This window comes from Notolepis coatsorum, assembly GCF_963971535.1.
Source record: "Notolepis coatsorum genome assembly, chromosome: 15".
NCBI lineage: Eukaryota > Metazoa > Chordata > Actinopteri > Aulopiformes > Paralepididae > Notolepis > Notolepis coatsorum.
This window is the reverse complement of record NC_140179.1, coordinates 40,252,370-40,279,237: the sequence shown is the minus strand read 5'-3', so window position 1 is coordinate 40,279,237 and position 26,868 is coordinate 40,252,370. Positions and strand designations below refer to the sequence as shown.

Sequence of the window (26,868 nt, the reverse complement as noted above, 5' to 3'; positions counted from 1 at the left end):
TTAAGAAATATTTTTGAGAAATGGTCAAACTTATCCAAATATGCTATTTTTATGGAGAACAGAGTGCAGCTGCAACAGATAGAACTTTAGTGATCCTTTTCTGTATTTAAAAAAAAAAATACCGGTACATGATTTTCAGTTTTTGAGAAATGGTCACACTTATCCAAATATGCTATTTTTGTGGAAAAGTGTGCTGCTGCAACAGATAGCACTTTAGTGATAATTTTCTGTAATTTTATTTAAAGAAATATGCTATTTGATTTACTACTACAAGCAGTGTAATGTCAACAGTACTAAGCCATTTAGACCTGAAACACCTGTTAATAATGCATTATATAGCCTGCATATACACACAAATGTGTTTCCCGGTTTCTTAAATAAACATTATTTTGAAAGCAAGCACTTTTGTCATCATTGTAGCAAAAAAGACGGGACCGGAAAAGTCTTTATCGTATGTAGGAGTAGGGGTGCCCTGGAATATTTTATTGAACACAGGGGTGCCTTGGCAGCAGAAAGGTTGAGAACCCCTGCACTGAAGGATACATGATTGGTATTTGTGAAATCCTGTTTCAGTGCCTCTGTGCCCAATTTCTTAAGCAGTATGCGCGCCATTAGCGTTAGCCACGCTTCTAGACCTCTTTTGCTTTTTTTTTTGCATTCGACTAACCGGTTAGGTTGGCAGTCGACTACGGCTCCTTTCGGTCGACTATTCGACTAGTCTGGGACGGGTCAGTCCTAGAGGCATCATGTTACTGTCTTTCATCATCTGAGTGCCAGGAGAGGAGTATTGATAGAATCAAGTCACGGGCCGGTTGAGTGTAAACGGCATGGATATGATGTGGACAGAGAAAGAGGCGGATAGATGTGATGCCGTCAATGTGTACTTTATGTATGTTGCTGTATAGCTATAATATGGGACAAATATATTCTAAAATATATACAGTATATAGCTATACAGTATTATACTGTGAGTTTCTCCAGACCTCCCACTCATCTCCAACCCACACATCAGACCAAAACAAAATGTAAACAAAGCACAATACCAAGCGAGGGTCTTTACCTAGAGGTCACTGCATTACAGATTGTATCTTTAATGTGTTGATATCTTCAGGTTTGTAGACTGAATGTCCTGTCCATGTACTCATTGCTTATATATATATTTTACCTCTGACACTGCAGAACCAAGACCGTAAACACCGGACGTACGTGTATGTTCTGACTGTGACGGAGACACTGGAGGCCTGGGAGGATTCTGTTAACATAGGTAAATATATATATATATATTTCCGGTTTATACCGTGATGAATATGAATATATTTCTAGAGCGTTCTGTCTCATCTCAATAAACTCCAGCAAATCGAGCTTCAATGTAGTTAGAAATCGTGCCATTTGTCGCTTGATTTTTTTTTAATAAATTTCTTTATTGCAGGAAAAGTAATTTGTACATTTACAATTGACAACAACATCATTCATTTTCCATCTTTTTTTTCTTTTCTTCCCCTTTCATTTCCCCTTCCCCTCCCTCATACCCACCCCCTCCCCCCACACCGGAGTTGTTGAAAACACATCTGCAAAACATCCAAACACACAGCATAGATGCTACTGGGAAAGAAAAACAAAAAACAATAATAATATCAATCAGACCCATCTGTATTATGCACAAACATTTAGATAAAAAGAAGTAAAGAAAGAACTAAAAACACAGAAAGAAAACTCTAGCACGGCTGTGGCTGTGGAAGAAAGTCATCAATGAGATTATTTCACTCTTGGGTAGTTTGACCTTCTGCAGCTGCGTCTCCCGTTCCCCTCTCCCTCCCCCAGTTACCCACCCAGCCCCCGGCGGTCTCATTCACACCCATACATACAAGGACAGGGAGGGGGGGGGGGGGGGGGGGATTAGAAAATTGGAATAAAATAATAATAAAAGATAAGGAAGTGCAGTTAGAGGTGTAAAGCTCTATCCTTTCTAAGTCTCTTTATTGATAGTCAGGGTATCGATGTGTTGCAGAAATGGTTGCCAGGTCACATGGAATGTTTCAAGGGAGCCCTTTAGGGAGAGTCTGATTCGCTCAATCTTAACGCAATGTAGTATCTCATGTATCCATCTGTTGTGAGTAGGTGGGGAAGGGTGTATCCATTTAAAGAGAATAAGTCTCCTAGCGAGGAGGGTAGTGAACGCCACAACTCGTTTTGAAGCCCTAGATGCGATCGTAGGGGTATTCGGGATATCAAAAAAGGCAGTGAGTGGATCAGGGTCTAACGTCACGCCCAAGACCCTACTTAGTGTATCAAATATTGCAGTCCAAAACTCTGAGTTTGGGGCACGTCCAAAACATGTGCATATAATCGGCTGGAGATTGTTTACATCTATTACACGCATCCGTTCTATCCGGGTATATCTTTGCTAACCTCGCATTGGTGTAGTGAACCCTATGCAGGATCCTACACTGCAGCAAACTGTGTCTTGCACATATAGAGGAAGTGTGTACAAGGTCTAATATATGATCCCATTGTTCATCTGTAATGATAATTCCCAGATCTTCGTCCCATTTGGCTTTTAGGGAGTCTAAGCAAGTTGGGTTCATCCAAAATATTTTATCATATAAAATTGAGACGAGCCCTTTCCGCCCGGTACCGAGCGATAGGAGAGGGTCAGTCCTAAAGTCTGGAGGACGGCCAGGGAATTGTGGGAATTGGTTCTGAACAAAATGCCTGATCTGAAAAAAACTGAAAAGGTGAGAATTTGGGAGACCAAATCTTTTTGATAGTTCTGCAAACGACGAGAACACACCTCCGGAGTAGAGGTCATTAATGGTTAGCAAACCTTTGTTCGCCCAGCTTCTGAATACAGGATCAGAACAGGACGGTAAGAATAGGTGATTACGAGAGATTGGAGCTAGCCCTGACGGAGCGTGTAGGCCAAATTGTTTCCTAAACTGATTCCATATTTTCAAAGTATCCATCACAATTTGGTTCCGAGCCACCTGTTTAATAGGGATCGAAATGGGTAGTTGGGATGTTGCCACAGACCAGAGTGAGTACTTTGAAGAGGAGACTTCCATCCTAGCCCATTGGGGTTGGTCTTCTTCCTCCCTCCTGGTCCTCCAGTAAAGGAGTTTGTTTATATTACATGCCCAATAGTAATAGCGAAGATTGGGCAAAGCCAAACCCCCTTCCGATTTGGGAAGTTGCATGATCGTCCTCTTAATACGTGCTCTTTTGTTACCCCACAGGAATGAACCTATAAGTTGATCAATTGAAGTGAAAAAGGCTTTATTAATAAATATTGGTATATGCTGAAAAGCGTATAGAAATCGGGGTAAGACCACCATCTTTATCAGGTTAACCCTTCCCAGAAGCGAGAGGGGGAGAGAGGACCATCTCGTCAGATCTAGCTTAAAGCGATCCAGCAGAGGACGGACATTTTTTGCGAAGAGCTCTGTCGGTGATTTGGCCATAAAAATCCCTAGATATGTGAATCCTTCCGTGGCCCTTTTTAAAGGGGAAAAGCGATTGAGGAAGCCGTTCCGCAGATGCATTAACAGGTAAATATTCACTTTTCTGGAGATTTAAGTTTGTATCCAGAGAGCTGCCTATGTTGTTACATAAAGTAGGAGATCGTCGGCATACAATGAGAGTTTATGAACCAGGCCGAACCTCTCAATCCCCTCAAATCTGTCCTCACTGCGAAGCCATATGGCTAAAGGTTCTGCGGCGAGCGCGTAGAGCAAGGGAGAAAGCGGGCATCATTGACAAGTGCCGCGATAAAGCGCAAACTGGCCCGACTTGGTACCATTCACATTAACCGAGGCCACTGGGGACGAGTATAGGAGTTTTATCCATGAAATAAAACCCGGTCCCAAACCGAATTTCTCAAGTGTATGGAACAGGTACCTCCATTCCACTCTGTCAAACGCTTTCTCAGCATCCAGGGAGAGTACCCTTTCTGGCGCGCCAGTCGTGGTTGTGAAAAGGATATTTAACAGCCTCCTGGTGTTAAAGAAGGATTGCCTATCCATGATGAAACCCGTCTGATCCGGGTCTATCAGGAACGGGACCACCTTCTGAAGACTGCATGAAAGGACCTTAGCCAATATTTTACAATCCACATTAAGGAGGGAGATTGGTCTGTAACTGCTACAAAGGAGAGGGTCTTTAACTTTTTTGAGCAGCAGGGACAGTGACGCCTCTGATAGCGTGGGCGGCATTTGGCCCTTTAGAAGGGAGTCATTATATACTCTCAGTAGAAAAGGAGCAACCAACACGGAGTAGGTTTTATAAAATTCTGTAGTATAGCCATCTGGCCCGGGTGATTTGCCACTTTGTAAAGATTTGATTGCCTCAGTCACTTCAGAGATGGTTATAGGCGTGCCTAACTCTTCAGCTTCCGCTTTATTCGCCTGAGGGTATTTGAGAGACTTGAGGGGGTTTGGGCGATCCCAGTCCTGCTGGGAAGACTCCGATGTGTAAAGTTTGGAATAGTAGTCAGAAAATTTCAGAAATTTCCGTAGGGTCTGTTGTAGTGACACCTAATTGGGATTTTATCCTGGTAATCAGTCTAGAGGCACGCGCCACTCGTGCTTGGTACGCAAGTAATTTTCCGGCCTTATCCCCCTGCTCGAAAAAACTTTGCTTGGTGTGCAGGAGTAGTCTCTCGATCTTACTAGTTGAGAGCAAATCATATTGTGATTGGAGCTGGAGTCGTTTCTTATATAGAGCAGGAGTTGGTTTAGATGAATACTGGATGTCCAATCGTTTAATCTCATCTGATATACCCGTTAATTTGGATTGTTCCTGCTTCCCAAAATGAGAGGTAAAGGAGATGGCCTGTCCGCGGAGATATGCCTTAAAGGCCTCCCAGAGCATGTCACTGCTAACTTCAGGTGTGTCGTTTATCTCAAAGAAGATTTTTATTTGTGCATGAATAAAATCCTTAAATTCAGGTTCAGATAATAAGTGGGAATTTAATCTCCAAAATTTAGAGGGTGTTCTACCCTGGGGGAAGTTAATTTCAACGGATATCGGGGCATGATCGGAAATGACTATACTATGGTACTTAGTAGAGACTACATTATGTAGTAGTTTTTAGGGGTGGGACGATACATCGATCCAGATCGATACATCGATGTAATTATCAACAATCGAATCGGATCGATGCGATGTAATAAGATCGATTCATATCGATACTCTTATTTTGAAAATCCTGTGGCGAGTCTCATATCCGCCCAAGAACAACAGCAGTAGCTCCGTGTGTGTAGATGTTACAGCATAGCATTCTCCCTTTCTGTGTGTGTGTGTGTGCGCGCGTCTTTGGAAAGACCAGATGAGGTCAGAGGAGTTTGATGTTTAAATGTTATTTAAACATAAACAATATAATACATAATAAATGTAGGCCTATACATGATCATGCAACATCAACAAATTGTTGTAGGAACGGTTTGGGAGAGGGAGGTTGTGAGTTTTGAGTTCCAAAAAATTTAGCTTAAAGTTTAAAGCTCAATATATAAAAACGTGGCACTTTACAGTGAACAGGAGGTCTATTTGTATTAAAAACAATAGATTGATTTTCCTTTAAATGTCTGGAAGAGCTCAAAAATACAAATGTCAAATGATATTTTCATTACCTTTTTTTTGTTGATCTAAATGTTACTGATTGTGTTAAATGGGCATATGATATCATCTCATATCGATCGCAGGCACCTGAATCTAATCGTATCGTATTGTATCGTGAGAGACTTTGTGATATCGGCAAATATCGTATTGTTGTCCAAAGAATCAATATCGTATCGTATCATGATGAAACTGGTGATTCCCACCCCTAGTAGTTTTTCATCTAGTAAAAAGAAGTCTATCCTCGAATACGTGTGGTGGACATGGGAGAAGAAGGAGAAAAGTTTATCGGTAGGAAATTTTGCTCTCCAGGGGTCTATAAGGCCAAGCTGTTCCATATGAAATTTTAGGATGCTCGCCGCTTTGGAGATGGTAGTAAGTCTATCCGAAGACCTATCCAGTTCCATGTTTTGGACCTGGTTAAAGTCTCCTCCAATAATTATGTGATGATCATTAACACTTTAACTGCCGGGAAACGCTTTACAGCGTCATTCCCGGCCATGCTCAAGTTGCCGAAGGACGCTTTACAGCGTCTTTAATATCAATATTTCAAAAATCTGTGATCGGATTCATATTTCCCCTCCGCTGGCCTGAGATCCACCAGGAGGACCCACTGAGCTCTCTGGCGGTTCAGGAGCGCCATCTGGTGGCCGATCGGCGCAATCGCCAAACAGGAAGTGCTGTGGAGGTTGTGCTGGTCGGCCATATTACTTCCGGGCACTCGGTTTGGCTGCCGGCACTCTGGCTCGTCACAATATATAGCGATCCATTGCCAATAACTCGATAAACAACATGATTTGGACGTATATAGTATTATACAAGCTGGAAATGGTTCATCAGGATAAACATCCCATAATCAAAAACGGTCTACACCACGCTGATCGCCCAACGGCGCGAGGAAGATCCGGTAAGATTCAGCGTTATTTTTGAACGTGTTCCATATAAACTGTTATGATGAACATATGACCCACACTAGATGAATGATATATCGCTGCCCACGGAATTATAAACGATCCCCCGCCCATCCGGTCAACATCAGATCATACGTAGATCATTCTAGAAGTACGTCCAATTGAAATTTTTTATATCGCCCCGATTGCCATCAAACTGTATTTCATCATCAATATAATGCATTTGGGGCTATAGATCACGTTCTGGAGAAAGCTGCAGAAAGAGATGAAAACATACTTATACATTAGACTACACTTTAGTATGAATATGTGAATGAAAAAGTTTAACATTGATACACCCTGAACAATACATATAGGACTTTGAATGGGCCCTAATAATGGCAATGTAGCAATAGAATTTAAAAAGTTATAGCCATGCAAAGAAGGGGTACTTCTCCATAGACAAATAGAGCCGGCAACCTATGGTATATCATGAATTTAGCCTTAGGCAATCAAAGTGTTAAGGTTAGGTATCGAGGAAAATAAATTAGATACAAATTTATCGTTGTCCCAATTTGGTGCATATATTGAGGCCAAAACCACCGGAATGTTCTGCAGCTTGCCCGACACTATAACATATCGTCCGTCAGGATCAGTTAAAATGGTGGAAGGCTCGAAGGGTACATCCCTATGTATAATAATTGCAGCTCCCCTGGCTTTTGCTGAGAATTTTGAATGAAAAACGTGTCCCATCCATGCTCTCTTAATGCGGGGGATATCTGAGGTGCAGATGTGTGTCTCTTGTAAAAAAAACAAAGGTCACCCTTGAGGTGTCGTAGATGGTTAAGTACCTTGTTAGCCTTAAAGCCCAACCTCCAGGTTAAACCCTACTGATCAATTATGGGTAGTTTACATCATTGGTATATAATTTCATTATTTATTTTTTTCCATTTGACACCGGAAATGCCACTCTGAAAGAGTTAAAAAGGTCCATGCACGAATAACATGCACGCGCGAATCAAAAAAGCTTATCAAACGCCGACGTCACAACAGGTCAACAGGACAACAGGTGCATATTAATGAGCCGAATCTAAAAGCTTATCAGACGCTAGCACCTAGCACGGCCGTGACGTCACTTCAGGAAACGTATGCCTTATGTCCGTCCGGGTCATAGTACTAGATCAATGGTGGCTCACTCGGTGCATCACAGTTAGCCTATATCTCCGCCGTCCCTGCTACACGCAGTCGGGACCACTACACTCACTGACGTTAGCCTATAGCCCGCCGTCCCTGCGGGTGGTTCTCTCCTCTTTGTGTGCCCCCGTCCCGGTGGAGGAGCTTGTGGACTCGACGGCGGCCGCGGGGCGCCGGAGCCCGCAGCGCTAGTTAGCTCATAGCTATCGTGTAACACTAGCCTTTGCGGGCTCGGGCGCCCTGCGGCTGCCGCCGCCGTCGCGTCCATGGGCCCCCCCGGCAGGGCACCCGTGGGGACGGGTCGGGGTGTACAGAGAGGAGAGAACCATTTTGGGTCGGCCGTTCATGCCGGCCAGCGAGCCGGATGTCGGGATATGTTGTTAGCACAATAGCTACCAAGCTAAGCTATGTTATCTACTAACGTTATAAACACAATATGTGTACAACGACACAATGATTTACATTATTACAAATATGGTAACGTGGTTGTGGCTTTTACAAATAGTGGTTAGCTTTAGAGATGGATGGATGGCTATAATCACGGAGCAATAGTGAGGTGAAACAGATACATTTCCATTCGGCTAGTAGTAGCAAGCATATATCTATGGTAGCAAGGCTCTCTGCCTGCCACTAGCTGTGTGACTCTCAGTGCCCCCTGGTGAGCCCCCTGTTGTCCTGCACCTGTTGTGACGATTACACACGCACGGTATGAACCATTGATTAAAATATGCACGTGCGTGGTGATTGTGTTGGGAAGACAAAATGTTTGATAAAAACACTAAAACTGGGTCAATTTCAATACTTTTTTTCCCCCTTCTTCATGAAAGCCACTGTTGGCCTAGTCCACATTGTTTATTGAACAAAAATACAACGTGGAGGTTGACCTTTAATAGAGTTGTTCATCCCTTTGACATTCCATGAGACGAAACGGATGTTCCTGCCCGTCACTGCCATGTTCTGTTAAGTATATACATACCTGAGTCGAAAAGATAAAACATTGGAAGAGAGGAGAAAGGTAGAGGGGGATAGAGAAAAGGGGGGGGGGGGGTTGATGCACACACATACACCCACACAACCATACACAAACATACTCACCCGGGGTACATCCCTTGGTCCCTAAGGGAATAGCAACAGCCTCTGTACCTCTCCGGATACATTCCTTCCGGTGGAGACTTCATCCTCACTCCCCTTTTCCCCTCTATCCCGTCAATTTCGAACAGCCTCCAATACTGTTACGGATAAACCTTTAAATTTGAGTTAAAAGAACATTCGAACAGCCAAAGAAATAAGAAATAAAAACAAAAACAAAAAAACGGATGCTTAAATTCAAAAATTAAAGATTGGGATAACAATGAAAGATATTTGCAACACAACTCGAGACTCATCCATTAGAGCATGGGCATAAAAGCGCTACCAATGACTCCCAATAAGGAGTGTGACCCATAGAAAGTTGAGAGTGAACAAGTAAACCGAGGCGTTCCAGTGTGTGTAGGTCAGCCTATAATTCAGTGGACCTGGGAAAAGCCCGCCTCCAGCTTACAACAGCTCGGGGAGAGTGTCTTTAGCCCCTGCTACCAAGCCCACTAGGGATATAAAGATTGCAAAACCAAAACAGAGTTGAAACAGAGGTGCCACTCTCTTCTCTTCTTTTTCCCCCCTTTCTCCTTCTGTCTATATATTAAAAAAAAGAAAAAATATACATACATTTAAAGAGTAACATAGTAATAAACATGAGGTATATGCAGTTACAGGGGTTACACGATTCAGGGACCTCACAATGTACCTAAAATATGTATAGAGAGGTAATGTGGTTAGTTACATCCGGCAGTGTCAGAGACCTGTACCTTAAGACAATAAAAAAAAGCGTGTGCAAATTGAGTTGGCCCAGTCAGTACCTTGAGTGCTTCCTGAAACATGCATACAAAACCCCCACTACCCAACAGATACTATCCGGCTTGTTTGTATTTAGACCCTCAAATATTAAGAGGAGCATGTGCACCCTGAGTATGCTCACCCTGCATAGAGAGTCATATGTATATAAATCCATACAAAAGAAAAGACAAATTAAGTTAAGAAAAAAAGGGGAAGATTATATACATATATAAAAAATTTAAAAAGGGGGGGGGGCAAAGACAAAAAAATACGAAATAGGGAGCAGAAGAAAACGGCATGCAATCATTCACAAGGTCATGGCTATAGCAACCTGGTTGGCATAGGGTTCCTTTTGAAGGAGTCACTCCGATTGAAATAACAATATTCCCCTTCTGAGGCATAGGTGGCCAATCTATAGTGACTGGGCACTATAATATAACCAAGGTCCACAAGTTCAGCCGAACACTCAGTACGTCGTAATCATGCCTATTGCTGTTGGTGTTGGTTTCAGCTGGCCCCGAGGTGTCCGTTAGACCTAGGTAGATGGCCTAGTAAATTCAGGCCCAGTCTCTGCACAATGAGCACTCCTAAAGCATACAAATAGAACCTTCATTATCCTGTCAAACAGGTCCATTCCATTTATCTAGCAGCCTCTAAACAGAGGGAACGTCTACAGTTTGAATGCGAGAGAGACACATGTAAAATAAGGGCTATTAAAGAATATTAAGAAAAACAAAAAGGAGTTAGAAATACGGGCAAATATAATCCGCGTCGGCTATTTGGGAAGCATAAAGTTCAGTTTCAGAAGGTTCTTGAGGTACGCTTCGGCATCCCCAACAGACATGAAGCGTAGCCTGTCCCCGCTCTCTTCCGTAATCATCAGTTTGGCCGGGTAGTGAAGACTAGGCCTCAGCCCCCGCTTGTAAAGTAGTGCCATCACATCGCGGTACGGTGCTCGCTGTTCCAACACAGCCGGGGTATAATCCTTGTAAAAAGCAATTTGTTGACCATTGTACTGCATCTCCGCTCTTCTCTTTCTGGCCTCCCGGATCACCCGTTCTTTAGTTTGATAGTTATGGAACCTGATGATAACAGGCCTAGTCTTTTCACCCTGCTTCGGTTTAGCTGCCAGAGACCTGTGTGCGCGGTCCAATTCTGGAGGGTTAGGGAGGGTCTCTGCCCCAAGAACCTGGGATAAAAGGGTGGCGAAGAAGGATGTTGGTCTCGGGCCCTCAATCTGTTCTGGTAGTCCAACGATCCGAAGGTTGTTACGTCGTCCTCGAGATCCTCCGCCTTAGCCTTTAGCATAGCCTGGCTAGCCCTCAGATCAGCACATGTAGCCTCTAGCAACGCAATTATTTCGCTTACAGATTCCGCATTCTCCTCCAGGGACTTGACCCGCTGTCCGTTGTCGGCCACGTCCGTTTTCATTTGGTCAAGTTTATTTTCCAGAGTTGTAATGGCTTTTCTGAACTCGGTGGTAATAGCTTCTTTGTGGCTCTCAAGCAGGGTGGCCAGCCAGGCCTTGCTAACAGCGTCGTCAGCCTCCTCCTCATTTTGAACATCGCCCCGTTTTGGTCTTGGAGTCTTGGATGACATCTTTGCGAAGATAAATATTTAGTTAGCTATATCGATACTTGCATATAAACAAGAATTATGAGGGTTTGGAGTCTTAAAACGTAGAATTTAAAAAAACACGAGGGAGAGAGGGAAAAACGCATCCTACTCCCTGCTCACCATACCGGAAGTCTGTCGCTTGATTTATGAATCGTTTTCAAATAAACGCTAGATTATCGATATTATGTGTCATCATGGACGAACAGAAGCGGGGTCTGAAAAATCGCTTCTCTGTACTTTGGTCGGCGCGAAACTTAAACACACACGCGCGCTCCGATGGCGGTGAAAGGAACATCGGATTAACCCAAGATTCGTAACATAAAGTCCTTACCTCACATCTGATGTCCTGCAAAAAGATTAATCTAATTCCTGATCGCCATTCCAAATATTGATCGCGTTTATTGATCCAACGTTATATGTCCAAAACACATAATCCACGCTGCTCCGAGTGTCCCCAGTCAATGTGTTATAACCATACTGCATGCCCGAGAAGGAAAACCTGGACCGGACTTCTTAGATTGATGCACAGCCCCAGCCAGAGGGATTCCAATGATGTGCAATGCCATCCGGGAGATGTTAGGTGGCGGCATTTGCCCTTTGCGAGCTCAGACCCATTCCCAATGATAACGTCAGGCTGGATGGATGAAAATTTTATGGATATAGCTAATAAAAGAAATATCGATTAAATCCCAGGATTTCTCGGGTTTGGCGCCCAGAGCATGGCGCGTTAACCCGACTTATCTCGGGTTTGGCCTCCAAAGGGTTAACATAGGTAAATATGGTACATTCTGTGTGTGTGTTTGGCTAAAGTGGATAGAAAACACAGTACTGTGTAAAAGTCTTAGGCACCCAAGAGTTTTTATATAAATTGTCTTAGATGTAAATAATTTTTTTTATTAGTGTGTCAGTAGACTACTCTTAGTACATTTTCATTAAATTATTTTTTAAAGCATCTCCATGGTTTAATAATGCAAACATATGTTGCAGGGACTTATTATAATCATCATATTGGCGTGACTGTATGCATCAAAGGGTTAAGCATTTTTAAGTGATTTCGAGGAAATGTAAAAATATCGCGATATATATCGTGTATTGCGATATAGCCAAAATATATCGCGATATCATTTTTGGCCATATCGCCCAGCCCTAGTACATTCTGGTAACATAGACCTATATATATATAGTACATAGTTAAATATATATTGTATATTCTGTTAACGGGTACATGTATACTGTATGGTACATTCTGTTAACATAGGTAGATATATATTATGGTATATGGTACATTCTGTTAACGGGTACAAATATGGTATATTCTGTTAACATAACATAGATAAATATATATGGTACATTCTGGTAACGGGTAAATAATTATGATATTACATTCTGTCAATAGGTGGCAATATGTGGTTCTGTTAACACATTGACGACCAGCATGTAGCGCCGATTTATAGGCCAGAGGACAGAGGTTTGTTTACAAACCGATGTACTTTCTAACAGCTATATATATAATTTATAGTATTGCTATCTGTCCATTCTCATTGTCACTTGAGTGCATAAACCGTGCCTTCATAATGGCTTAAAGAAAAAAAAAATCCATCGGTTGGTTGTCATTTTATAGCGCCGTGCGTGAATATAAGGTTTATCGCAGTTTTCGCCTCGGTTTTTTTCTGGGGAGCTAGATAATAGGCTAAAGGCTAGTCACGTTATATCAAACGCCATTTCTGCTGTATATATACGAATGAAATAAAACAAACTGCGTAGCATCCGGACTATTACAGAGCATCTATGGATGAAATGGGGGCGGCAGGGAATGCCGATTACTATTATTGATTAGCAATACAGTGTGAGTTCAATATACCATTTTCACTGATCGATCACGTTACGTTTTAAAACAATGTCCAATCCAGCTGTAATTTGGGTGAATAGTATCCTACAGTCAGGCCATGTGATCGCCGGCAGCATTTCGTCATTAGTCATCGGAAGCTGGTAGATCGATATGTCCATTGGCTAATCATAAATCCCATTATTCCAGGCTGAAATATGCGTTCGGTAACGGGATCAAAGATGGAGGGTATTCGTTTGGAACCGAGGCTCATATGAAACTCCCACAGACAGTGAAAAGAATTTTTTTTCAATCGCCCTCAATGATACTGCAGTGGAGCGATGGCGCCCCTAAGCGGATCTGGCCGGTATTGCATGTTTCGAAAATCAAATATGTAGGTAGGTCCTGCAAGTCGATCGCGGACGTTAATAGCGTTATTAATATGGAATAAAACAATAACAACTCCTCGTGGCTCTGGTCCTCAACGGGTGGAATCGAATCACGAGTTAACTCGTGCTTGGGCGGCAAAGTGTTAACAGTCAAATATGATATATGGTAAATAAATGGCACATTCTGTTAACATCAATAAATATATGGTACATTCTGTTAACATAGGTATATATATAGTACATTCTGTTATCATAGGTAAATATATATATATATATATTAGGGCTGTTAGTTTATCGCGTTAATTAGATTAATTAATTACACAGCAAATTATCGCGTTATGAAAATTAACGCAAAATTAATTACAATTTTTTTTTTTTTTATCTCATTCACTCCATAATAACGTAGAATACACATGTACACACTTTATTTTAATATGGTCCATTTGCATGTTCTTGGTATCTGATTCTAGGGACATCTATGGATCTCAGGGAATGTATTCCAAGTGTCAGAAATACTGTGTCTGTTACTAGGCTTGAGTAAATTGTAATGAACCAAATGAGAATATCAATAATTTTTTTTTATCTTTAACTGTGAATAACTAAAATTTACCAGACCTGAAAAATCTAAGCAAATTAATAAATGGAAGATGATTAAACAGAAGGTTTTGTAGATACAGTACTGAATTCTGCCATCCGGACACATGCAATTTGAAATATGATTATAGAATATCAGGCCTAAAATGGTTATGCGATTAATTTGATTAATTAATTACAAATCCTGTAATTAATTAGATAAAATGTTTTAATCACCTGACAGCACTAATATATATATATTAGGGCTGTCAATGTTAATGCTTTAACTTTGGAGATTAATTTAAATTATTTAAAGCATTAAAGGGGCTATGCATTGCTATTCCTAGCACTATTTGGGCAACTTTACACAATTCCTGTGAGTCTATGTAACACATCTGTAAGGTTTATTCCAAAAATAATCATTGTTTTATATTTCTAATCTTGTACTCAAAACCAGCATTTTTCATCTCCAAGATTTCAAGCTGTTATTGGCTTGGCTCCACCCATACTAGCAGAATGCTTTGAGTGACAGCCACCCACCAAATAGCTCCGCCCATCTCCCCGTCCTTCCCTCTCAGGTCTCAGGTGTTTTTATTTCGACACGCAAAACATATACCGATTTTACTAACTAACAGCATTAATAACAATTAACAATCATGGCTGTACATTATGTTTGGGATCCAGAGAGCGACCCACAGTATGATTCAGAAGAAGAAGAAGAAGTCGATTTGCAACAGCGAGGCTTACAAATAGTTTCCGATTGGTAAGTTGATTCCACCGTTAGTCTAATGGCTTGCCAAAATAACGTTACTTACTTACTTGATCGATCAGCCAGCTTTTGCTTCGATAGCTTGCTATAAGTAACGTTACCTTGTTAGCTTGCTTCAATAGTTTGCCAAAATGTTACTTTATAAAGAGCAGCAGTTATACTGTATACAGTGTACTTCTGTCGCGGCCCGTCGAACACACACACACTAACGTTAGATTGTACTCACCCACCCCCCAAACAACAGCGAGGCTTGTAAATAGTTTCCGATTGCTAAGTTGATTCCACCGTTAGTCTAATGGCTTGCCGAAATAACGTTACTTACTTACTTGATCGATCAGCCAGCTTTTGCTTCGATAGCTTGCTATAAGTAACGTTACCTTGTTTACCTCTCACTAGTTGTGTTTTTTTTTTGAGCAGTTATGACTAGCTTGCTTCAATAGTTTGCTATAACGTTACTTTATAAAGAGCAGCAGTTATATACAGTAACATTAGATTGTATTGATGATAACATACCTCACCCCACCCCCCAAGGTTCCCTCCCACATACACACAGTGAACGTAGCTAGCAACAGTTAGTTAGTTAGCTGGCTAATTACGACATATCTACTTACTACTTGTGTCGGGTCCCGAATAGTAGGTACAACTCCTTTGTTTAGCACCATCCAGGATGCCACGCCAGCATCAAAAAGACCTTGATTGACAACGTCTTCGGTGGAAAAATGTGCAGTACAAACCCGAGTATTAGACGTTGCGACAGAACTAGGAGGGTCCCCAAAAACGAACTTGTTCCATTGCTGGCGAAGTTCGGCATCCACGGGAAAACCGTGCAAAGACGTATTAGTAGCTTTACAGCCAGGAACAGAACATGTTCTGCGGGGTTTGCTCATCGTGGAAGATATGCAAGTGACTGCACTCCTGTTTCTAGGTAGTAGGTACCTCTCTATTCTAGGTAGAATGGGGGCGGGCATTAGCTCCAACCACAGAGCCAATCGCATCACTGTGCGCTACCCACAGCGCCCAGTGACGTGACTCGGGTCTTCAAATCAAAATGACCCGATTTACTAGAGGACGAGAGGGGCTGGGCTGAAACGGAGCAATCCGCCAATATGGTATTTAGACCCTAAAACACATTGATACGAACTCCTATTACTATAATACAATGCTAGAGACTGAAAAATGACATTTATAATGCATGGGACCTTTAAAATAAATTAATCTAGATTAATCTATGGAGTGAAAAATCTTCAACGTTCTGAACTTTCAGCAGTATATTTGCTTGTTCTTTTTTTGCATTGACTCGTGCACCTTTTTGAAAATCATCTGACATGAAGATGAAACACATTTTTGTTGTTAATATGATTTATATTACTGGTAGTTCATACAAGACATTATCGTCCTCTAAGCCAATCTGCACTTTAACATAGGCCTGGGTTGTTTTTATTTCTGTTAGCGCCACGGATATAAGAGAGTCAATGTTTATGGTTTTGTTGAACATTTGTATTTCACAGGAGAGAAACTATTCAAAGAAAGCTATTAAAATAGTCTCTGAATCTAAATATACTTTCTTTGTGTTGATTTTACATTCATTCCATGATTTTACTCAAGTTACAAGCTTCGGTTTTAAGTAGTAAAATGCTATTTTATATCTAGATTAATATAGATTAATTACAGAAAATTGTGAGATAATTTTTTTTTAATCTATCTAAAGCACTATATATATATATATATATATATATATATATATATATATATATATATATATATGTATATATATGTGTGTGTGTGTGGCTCTGGTGCAGTGCTTGGCAAATGTGCGTGTGTTGAGCTTTAGGTCTATAGGAGCAGAGAGGTATGTGGTGAGAACAGGTGTCTATAAGTAGGCGTGTTCGAGATTGATTTCGGCTCGCCTCGAAAGTAGACGAGAGTAGCCGAGTGCAGCCAGGGGAGGAGTCAGAACGTCGGACACTTCAGATTTGACGACAGCCTCTCGCCTAGTCTCGCATGGCAGATACGCGTTCACGTTACCACACACACATACACACCTGTTCATTATAATGCGACTCGAGGGCCGCGTGCAGAACTAGATTCGATTCAAATGTATTGTCATCACACAGCACAGCACAGTATTAATATACCATATTTATATACCATCTTGTTGCGCGCTCCTGCCAACCGCAGCGCGCACGCACACTAGTGATGTGACGATTCATCGATTTGCATCGGTGCGCCGGCATACACGTTGACGATGCAAGTGCACCGGTGGAATAAGTCCGCGTCGGCAAAATGCCAGGCTGAACTCGCGATGCATTGATATAATTTCCTCTCATCCACTTGTCAGCAGTGCACTGTGACTGCACACACACACAGCAGATACTATTGCTTTGCTACTACATAAGGCGAGAGCCGCGTCACGGTTATCAACAAACAGTGGAAGTCGAGGAGACATGAATAGAATTGCCCAACATGCTAACGCCAGTTAGCCGTTCAGCTAACGCTAAACTAGTGTCTACAGTCTAACTAAAGTGACTCTGCAACACCAGTAACATTAGTGAGGAGGGGGGGGGTATATTGAAGACGCTTGACAACAGGGGTTCAAAGATAACTTCACATTTATTGGTTATTCATTTCTTAATTATATCGCTTCATGCAATCCATCCAGCTCCGTGTTGTTGACAATAATGCTACGGTCGGAAAGTATCTGACGCATCCTAGTGACCTAGTCTAGTGTGTGACATCATCAACTGTCGCCGGCCGCTCAGACGGGGAGTCTCTCTCTCTCTCTCTCTCTCTCTCTCTCTCTCTCTCTCTCTCTCTCTCTCTCTCTCTCTCTCTCTCTCTCTCTCTCTCTCTCTCTCGTTTTTAGCTAAAGTGGATAGAAAAGACAGTTTATGCAAAAGTCTTCTTAGGCACCCAAGAGTTTTTATATAAATTGTCTTACAGTAGATTCTTTTATTTTTAATAATATAAGCTGCATATAAGGAATACAACCAAATCCTCTGTCATACCATAAAATTGTATTATTTATTATTATTATTATTTTGCATCGTGTTGAATCGTATCGCCCCGAATCGCATTATGTTGAATCAAATCGTATCGAATCGTATCGTATCTCAACAGGGGGTGAATCATATCGCATCGCATCGCCCGGTGCTTCAAATGTATCGTTAATGTATCGTATCGTTGGCACCGTATCGAGATGCACATCGCATCGGCCTCAGTGAGGAGATGCACATCCCTAACGCACACACAACACACTGCTGAATAATTCTGTTTTGCATCAATATATTATATGTATTGAGGCAAAACAGAATTATATATACAGTATATATTGAAGCAAAACAGAATTATTCAGCAGTGTGTGTGTATACAGTATCAGCTGCTGCATCGTTAATGAACTATAGATTTATATGGAATTCGTTAATCTATATCTATTTCACTATATCCCCGATTGGGTTAACTGTGAGCCAATCGGCTTAGTGAAGTACTGTACATACGAGCGGTAATGCTCAGATTGCTCATTGAGTCATGACTATAAATGCAAAATGTAATTGTCGTATTTATTATCATTATAATTATTTAATTCCGATGATAGAAACAGTCCGTCTGTAGAATCGACTTGAAGAAGCAATCGCAAAACTATTTGTTCAGGGGGGTTGATTGTTATTTTGATATAAACTCCATTGCCGATATGGTTATTGAGACAGCATTCATTACTCTGATAAAAATAATTTGGTGTCTGACAGCTTGAAGTTTATCATGATGATATGATGACAACGTTATTTGAGGAAGCTCTTGGTACCCAAACTCCTGTATCCAATTATAATAATAATAAATATATCTGATAGACGGGTAGACAGGACCTGTACTGTATTGTACCCATTCTGCAATCGGTTAATAACGTTTTCAATCAATCAATCAAACGTCTCATAACTTCCTCTTGTGGCTGGTTACAATCAGGTGACTTTTCTGAGCCAATAGGTGCTTTGCGCAACGATAGCAAGTCGTTCCCCATCATGGATTTGCGTGGAGCAGTCGGGTGAGGGGTACTGTGGAGCCTCGCTCTGAAGGCTGTGCGTGGCTCGCTCCCGTGAGATTTCCGCGCCTCGCCTCGTCAGATTTCCAAAGCAAGTCGGACAACATTCTAACCGCCATGCAACGCTCTTGGCGAGGCCGTAGTAAAACCTGCGCAGATCCGCGTCTGCCTCGCCAATCTCGAACACGCCTAATGTGTCTCTGCCTTGAGCAGAACGACCTCTTTCAGCAGCCTGTAAATTACTCCCGTGGGCAAAACAGAAGTCAGTTGTTGCCACGGTAACTTTGTGTGGCACCAAAAGCAGCCTCCCCCTTACTGTAAATGGTACCTTGCTGTATCTGCTCTTGTATTTTCAATCTCACATTGGGACTCTGAACAGAATCAACTGTTAGATTCACATTGTGAAGAATTGACAATATATAAACAATTAAATTCACAGTATAATTAATTGACAATATAAGCAATCCAATTCATAGTATAATCAATTGACAATATAAACAATTCAAGTCACAGTATAATCAATTCAGATCAGATTCCTTTATTGTCACGTCATTCAGTACCTTACAGCAAAAAAAGAGTGCAGTTCACTTTGTTGTGGTTCCTCGACCATAGCAGCATCCAATATTTTTTACCGGGGGGGCCACTGCCGATGGAGACTTCAGGATAACAGAACATGAGGTGAGGAGGACCTTTAAGAAAGTGAATATCAGGAAGGCAGCAGGACCGGACGGTATCCCCGGCTGCGTCCTAAAAGTCTGTGCCGACCAACTGGCCCCGGTATTCACTGACATATTTAACCTGTCCTTAGAACAGGCTGTCATCCCCACCTGTCTGAAGAAGTCCACCATTATCCCTGTACCCAAAATTCCAAGCCTGCTTGCCTCAACGACTACCGCCCTGTAGCTCTCACCTCCATAGCCATGAAGTGCTTTGAGAAGCTAGTGAAGGGCTACATCTGTTCCTCCCTCCCCATCAACCTGGGCAGACCCCAGGTGGTGAGAGCAGGCAACTGCACCTCCTCATCCATCACTCTCAACATAGGGGCCCCCCAGGGCTGTGTTCTGAGTCCCCTCCTCTACTCCCTGTACACACATGACTGTGTGGCACAGCGGAACAGCAACACAATCATCAAATTTGCTGATGACACAGTAGTGGTGGGCCTGATCTCTGCAAACGATGAGAGGGCCTACCTGGAAGAGGTAAAGGTTCTAGCGGGATGGTGTCAAGAGAACAGCCTCTCCCTGAACGTCAGCAAATCAAAAGAGATGATTGTGGACTTTAGGAGGTCGGGGGTCAGGGACTACAGCCCCCTCAGCATCGACGGGGCACCGGTTGAGAGAGTGAACAGTTTTAAGTACCTCGGAGTCCACATATCCGAGGACTTGACATGGACCACACACATTGACAGTGTCATCAAGAAGGCACGACAACGCCTCTACTTCCTTAGGCGCCTAAGGAAGTTCAAAGTGAGTCAGAAGATCCTCAAGAACTTCTACTCATGCACAATAGAGAGCATCTTGACTGGCAATATCACCTCCTGGTTTGGGAATAGCACTGCACAAGACCGTAGCATACTACAGAGAGTGGCCCGTTCAGCCGAACGCACAATTGGAGGGGGGCTTCCCACTCTCCAGAACATTTACAACAAGCGCTGCATGGGTAAGGCTAAGAGAATAATCAAAGACCCCAGCCACCCAAACAACTGCCTCTTTGAACTGCTGCGGTCAGGCAAGCGATACCGGAGTCTCATCGCAAGCTCAGAAGGAGCTTCTATCCCCAGGCCATCAGGATGCACAATGAACAATAAAGACCATCAAATACACCACAGCACACACATCTACACGCACACACTCACTTTAAATAAACAACACACTGTAGCACCCACTTTACCCACTTTAGACACTAACACACTTTATATTTATTGGCATCAATCTCATGCACCTCATTGCACCTCACCACCACAAGGTGGCACCACAAGCTAAGCTATATCTCACCATTTCTACACTGTACTGTATCTGCATTGTATAGACTGTACATATACTGTGTATATAGGTATATTGAAAATGTTTGTCTCGTTTACACTTGTTTACGTACTTGACTTTCTATTTTATACTTTTTATACTATCTTGTTATTTTATCTAGCACACTCTCAGGAGCAAAACAGAAAGAAGCATTTCATGCAAAAGTATTCTGTATTTCTGTATGACAACTAATAAAGAAACTTGAACTTGAATATAATATAAATTAAATAAAATTGGTATAGAATAAAAATTAAATAACAGCAAGATGACTATATACAGTTATAAAAAAGTGTGCAGTACAGATAACGGGATGTAGATATTATATATCAAATAAAAATAACAATGTATATACTGTGTGTGTGTTTGTGAGTGTGTACTAAATGTGTATATACTGTATAAGATCATGCACAAATATAGATAATAAAATAATGATGTAATAATAAAATAAAGAGATTAAGCACTAGCCAAAGCACTGGGGTTTGTGTGTGTGTGCATATTCACGGCATGGGTGCACTATCTCAATAGCCTCCAGCTGCAGCACCGGAGCAATCCCCTCACTAGACGCTGTGTGTGGCAGCCACAGAGAGCACGCGCTGATTGGCGGAAAGTACGGAAGTTTCTCTTAAGGGTTAGGTTTAGGCCCTCATCTAAGAGAGGTTAAGGTTAGAGTGACAGTCGGGGCTGGTAATCCTTCATGTAACAAAGCAACATAGGCCCTCAACCATAGAGGTTAGGGTTGGGGAAGTATTTTACTGTATTGTACCCATTCTGCAATCTGTTAATAAAGTTTTCAATCAATCAATTCCTGGCCGTGACCCTCTCTCCAACCGCACGTCTCAACTGTGCTTGGTCAAGGGGGAGGGGCTAGGCCCAATGTGGAGTGACGTCCCCTCTCCGCCAATCAGCGCGCGCTCTCTGTGGTAGAGAAACTTCCGTACTCTCCGCCAATCAGCGCTAACTTCCGTACTCTCCGCCAATCAGCGCACGCTCTCTGTGGCTGCCACAGCGTCTAGTGAGGGGATTGCTCCGGTGCTGCAGCTGGACGCTACTCCACTATCTACCTTTTAACCTGGTTATTAACCAGTTCTACACATTTTTGGGAGGCAACACAGAGAGGCATTGCCACCTTGTGGCGCCTTGCAGTATCATAACTCATACATGGTCCTCTGTCTCCCCCTACAGGCCGTAAGCGAGAATGGTTCACGGTGGAGGAAGCGATCAAGGTGCTACAGAGGAACAAGCCCGTTCACGCAGAGTATCTGAGACGGCTCCAGCTGAGCTGCTCGTCCACCAATGGGAACTCCTTACTCCAGAGTCCTCCTCCTAACGGGAACTCCTTACTCCAGAGTCCTCCTCCTAACGGGAACTCCTTACTCCAGAGTCCTCCTCCTAATGGGAACTCCTTACTCCCTCCTCCTCCTCCTAACGACAACTTCCCTAGGTTCAACACCACCACGCCATCGCCGGGCTCCGTGCTGGGCTCTGCGTGTAGATAGGACCGCCCCTCCCCTCTTCGCCCCGCCCCCCCCCCCAATCCTGGCGGTGTTATAGTTCTTCAGACGAGTCGTCGAGACCAAGTTCCTCTGATCTGAGTCCAGGACACATAATGAAACATAATGATGGATTATTGACAACTTTTTCTTATTTTTTTGCATGCATTTTGAATCTTGAGTCACGGCTCACGTATGTAAATGTCCTATGGTTGCCCCCTGGACAGACTAAAGCCATCGCAGGACTTTGTTGGTGACTCACTTGGGGAAATGCCTTACACAGACTTTTGTATGAATGTTCTAATGGGGGTCACTTGATTTAATATTTGTTATTTCTTTAGTTTTTTTTTTATTTTAGTTTTTTTTACAAAAAAAAGATTACTTGCCCCAAAATCACCCTTGAGGGTGAAATCTTTTCAGGCTTGTATGATATATCAGCCTGTGATGCTGGTTAACACACAACAGAGACCTATCTGAACGCTTGCAGACAACATCTGAAGATCGACATTTCATCGAAACATGTCACTGATCTCCTGCTTAAGGGATTTTATTTGATTTAGGAACGGACTGCCCACGAGAAAACGGTCGTTTGTCTGTTTAGTAATGGTCTCTAGCATGCAGCAGTCGGCTCGTGCTTCTGGACAGAAATCGGAAAGAAATATGTGCAGGACATTTTTGGAAAGAGTATTTACATTCATATTAATCTTCAGGACACTAGCTAATGTCCTTTCATGGGATACAGTGTTTATGCATGTTCATATCTCATTCCCAGCTACCTATATGCCTGTATAGACGAGGAGACATAATATTACTATATTACCATGGAAACAACTCTCACAGACGGCAAAACCCACCAGTAAACGCACCACAAAACCCACCAGTAAACGGACCACAAAACCCACCAGTAAACGCACCACAAAACCCACCAGTAAACACACCACAAAACCCACCAGTAAACAGGCCTCAGTATTCCCGCTAATGTTAGCATATCCCGGCTATTATATTGAGGTTTCTACTATCGGCTCATACCAGCTGTTGTAAACGGGATATAGCTTTTACACAAGCCAGTTCACAGAAGGTAAATATTGTGATGAACACGGTCATATTAACGAGCATGTAGAAGCACACCCTGCTAGCAGCTGTGGTCGAGACACTACCTCACTAGACTGATAAACACATCATGGCGTCTTCCCTCTGAACATACTGGGTTCACGTCCCCACCATGTAATTCAACTACTGTAACTAACAACTAACCAACTGGTTGGACTGGTCCTTGTTGTCAACATGGAAAGTCGAAAATGTACCAGTTTACCAGCAGGAAGTTTATACTCAAAGAGCCAACCGAGTGGTAAATACCAGTGGTAATCTTTACGAGTCGTGACGTTTCACTGACCTTTAACCTTTTTATGGCGCAAACGTACTTCATTATGAACATGGAGTATCACATGGGACATCATCAGCAGACCCGAACGCTATTGCCTCGTGAATACGACTTGTTACATTTCCAACTTTCCAAGTCGATTAGGACTGATTGAACACACCTTAACCCACTGGTTTAACTCTTATTATGAATGGCTCTTTACAATCCATGAGAGTGTCCTCTAAGGCTTTAGAAATATATCTAATGTTTAGGGCTGGGCAAGAGAATACCATAATATTCACAAACACTTAATTCGATATCGATATATATCACTTATCTCCTTAGGTATGGCAAATCACATGTCGGATAATCCAATCAATGTTTATCATATTGGTCCTGCATGATAATGGCAAGTGTGACACAATCAGTTGAAAGTAATTTTCACCTGACATTCTCAAACATTTCAGAAAATCATTTTGTGAGAAGCATTGATTTAGACTGCTAAATTGGGTGTCACAATTCTCAATAAACCACAATACAATGTAACAGTTAGACAATATTCAATATCGATATATATTGCCCAGCCCTACTAATGGTGCAAAGTGTCTATCTTTGCCTTAAGTTGTTATGGGATGCCTTGAACATCGTGATTGGTGGTGTTCCTCATTTAACATGTCTGCGATAGGTCGTGACCCATCCAACCTGACCCGTTGATTGGTCGTGACCCAGGAAGTACCAGAGAGTCGGTCATCTCTCTCTGCCTCTCGTCACTAGAGTCATTGACATGTTTCGCTATCGGGACAAATCGGTTAAAGAATCGTTGGGACTCAGAAAATGAAAGATGATGTGATGCCATACATATGAGGTCATATTTTAGGCTCAATTCGCACTACAAGCTCAAATCTGTTTTTCTTTTTTCTTATTAATAAAGTGACCGTCTTTCTCGTACTTGAAACATGCAAAAACAAGGAACGTTATCTTTCCCCGTTCAGATCCTGCAGAGAGATCAGTTTTGTGTCATACCGCAAGTGGAGCCTAAAATATCACTTGTATCGTCACCAGTGTTGAAAGATACCGGTGGATCCAGAACCACACCCACCCGCACCAAAACAAACTAGAGGAAAAAATAACGTATTCCTGTGTTGTTTTTTCATACACACTATAGAGATTTACCACAGAAATACTGTAGTGATGTATAGAATTCCTGTGTTTTGATTTGTACATAATACACTATAGATTGACCACATAACTACTGTAGTGATTCACCATATTGTTTCTGTAGTGGAATATTATAGGAATTAATGGTGAATCACTATACTGCCCTGCAGAAGCTAACCGCAGTAACTACAATTATTTTCAAATTTTAGTTATGAGTGAATTTGAACTTCTCAATATCTGTTTTATCTTGTGACAAAGTTTCAGAGTTCAATTGTGCTCTGTTTTAGAGAAAACGGGTATAAAGAATTGCAGTAACTACAAAATCACTGGATAGTCAAAGAAGTTTAAAGCAATTTTTCTCAGTTTCACTGTTTGCAGGGCATTATAGTATTCCTGTGGTTTTACTATATAAAGTGCTGTTTCTATAGTGATTTACTATAGTATTTCTATAGTAATTGGTGTGTGCAAGACAACAACAATAATCCTGTAGTTTGCTGTGATTGGTTTTGGTCTGGGCTTGTTGACTGAATGAAGACCGAAATCTACACGGGTCCTTTTGTAAATATCTTTGAAGAGGAGTTGAAATGTGTTTTCTAATGGGAACACATGCCTGTACAACGGCTCCTGGTCTTTTATATAATTTTCTTTCTTTTTTTTAACGATGTACAAATAAGAAAAAAAACGTATTGAATATGTATATTTGTATTCTTGAGAACTGACGTGCCACAGGGTTGAGAATGTGAATGTGGTTGTTTTTCTCTGATGTAGAATGAAGATGTTTGCATTATAAAATAAATCTATGGACCTTGGGTTCTATGAAAGGCGCTATATAAATTTGATCTATTATTATCTATGGTGATAAGAAAATATTAATTGTGAAAATATAAAAATTTCAAGAAAATGGGGCTTGTAACTTTTAATTACCTGGATGTAGTTTAACACTGTAGATTGGTGACAGTCTTTGTCTGGGATCTGACAGGTTGAAACTTTTTCATCTGTCTACTATTAGATGATACTGGGAGCATTAAAGAAAATCAAGAAAACTATTTTCTTGACTTGAACATTTGTGTGTCACAGTTGAGCTCAGCACAAGGATGGATGTGTGTAAGAAATACACAGACTCCTGACTGAAGGTAGAATATAAGACTTTGTGACAATGTTGATTCAGAGAAGACTTTGTAAGGAGAATGATGAATGTGTTACAGTAGGTGGCTGCCGATTTTGGGCAACATTTTATACAGAAATGAAAGAAATTGTTCCGGTAAGCAGTGCATTCAGATCTTCATCTCTTATTATAACTGGTGCATAGAGGAATATATGGCTCCTCATACAGACCCTCTCTGCTCTAAGCACCTAAACAAAAGTAGGTTTTATGGGGTAAAGGGGAAATCATATTTAAAAAGACAGGGATGTTTGTAGGGAACATTTGCACATTGTTTATATATTAGTAGTTTCCTCCCCCTGAATCTGAGTGATCACACTTCCAATATTGTTTATGTGAACCTGTCTCTTGAGTGGCATGTGCGATAATCGGCCTATTCCTGAACGAATCCCCTTTTCCCAGGCCAAACGTGTGACCGTCCAGTTGCCACATCGTCTAGAGATGGTGGGTGAATTCAGAATTCAGAATTGTTTGGGGGCCCCTATTTTGTGAAACTATGGTGGGCATGCATTTAACATTTAAATGCATCAATCTGGTGCACTTTAAGAGGAAAAGAGGCTAGATCCGTGAAAAAGACGTATATCTTTTTTTCTCACAAATTCAAATCAAACATCTCAAGTGGACCCCAGCAATGACAGAAAATTCTAATAAATAGAAAACACTGGGGCTCCCCTACATCAAGAAAATTCTGAAAACGTACAGGATTTACCGAATCTGCATTATAACATCTCCCAAATGCACATAAATGAGACAGATACTGCATTTTCCTTGAATTACTGACTTACAATATTGAAATTTAAATGGAACTATTTAAGATAAAGTTAAATAAAGTTTGAAAATGAAAAAAAAAAATCAGTAAGCTACTTAAGTATAATTTTTTTTAATTTTTAAAGAAACGCCCACTT

General features: G+C 41.7%; 1 protein-coding gene across 1 annotated transcript in view; it reads left to right on the top strand.

The window, feature by feature from the left end:
• nudt4b (nudix (nucleoside diphosphate linked moiety X)-type motif 4b) overlaps positions 1-25,545 on the top strand; it is a 54,018-nt gene extending 28,473 nt beyond the window's left edge. Inside the window, exons 4-5 of the mRNA XM_084330907.1 lie at positions 1,180-1,264; positions 21,976-25,545. Coding sequence (XP_084187033.1) covers positions 1,180-1,264; positions 21,976-22,289 — 399 coding nt within the window. The 3' untranslated portion in view covers positions 22,290-25,545. The remainder of the gene's footprint in view (positions 1-1,179; positions 1,265-21,975) is intronic.
• The last annotated feature ends 1,323 nt before the right edge of the window (positions 25,546-26,868 follow it).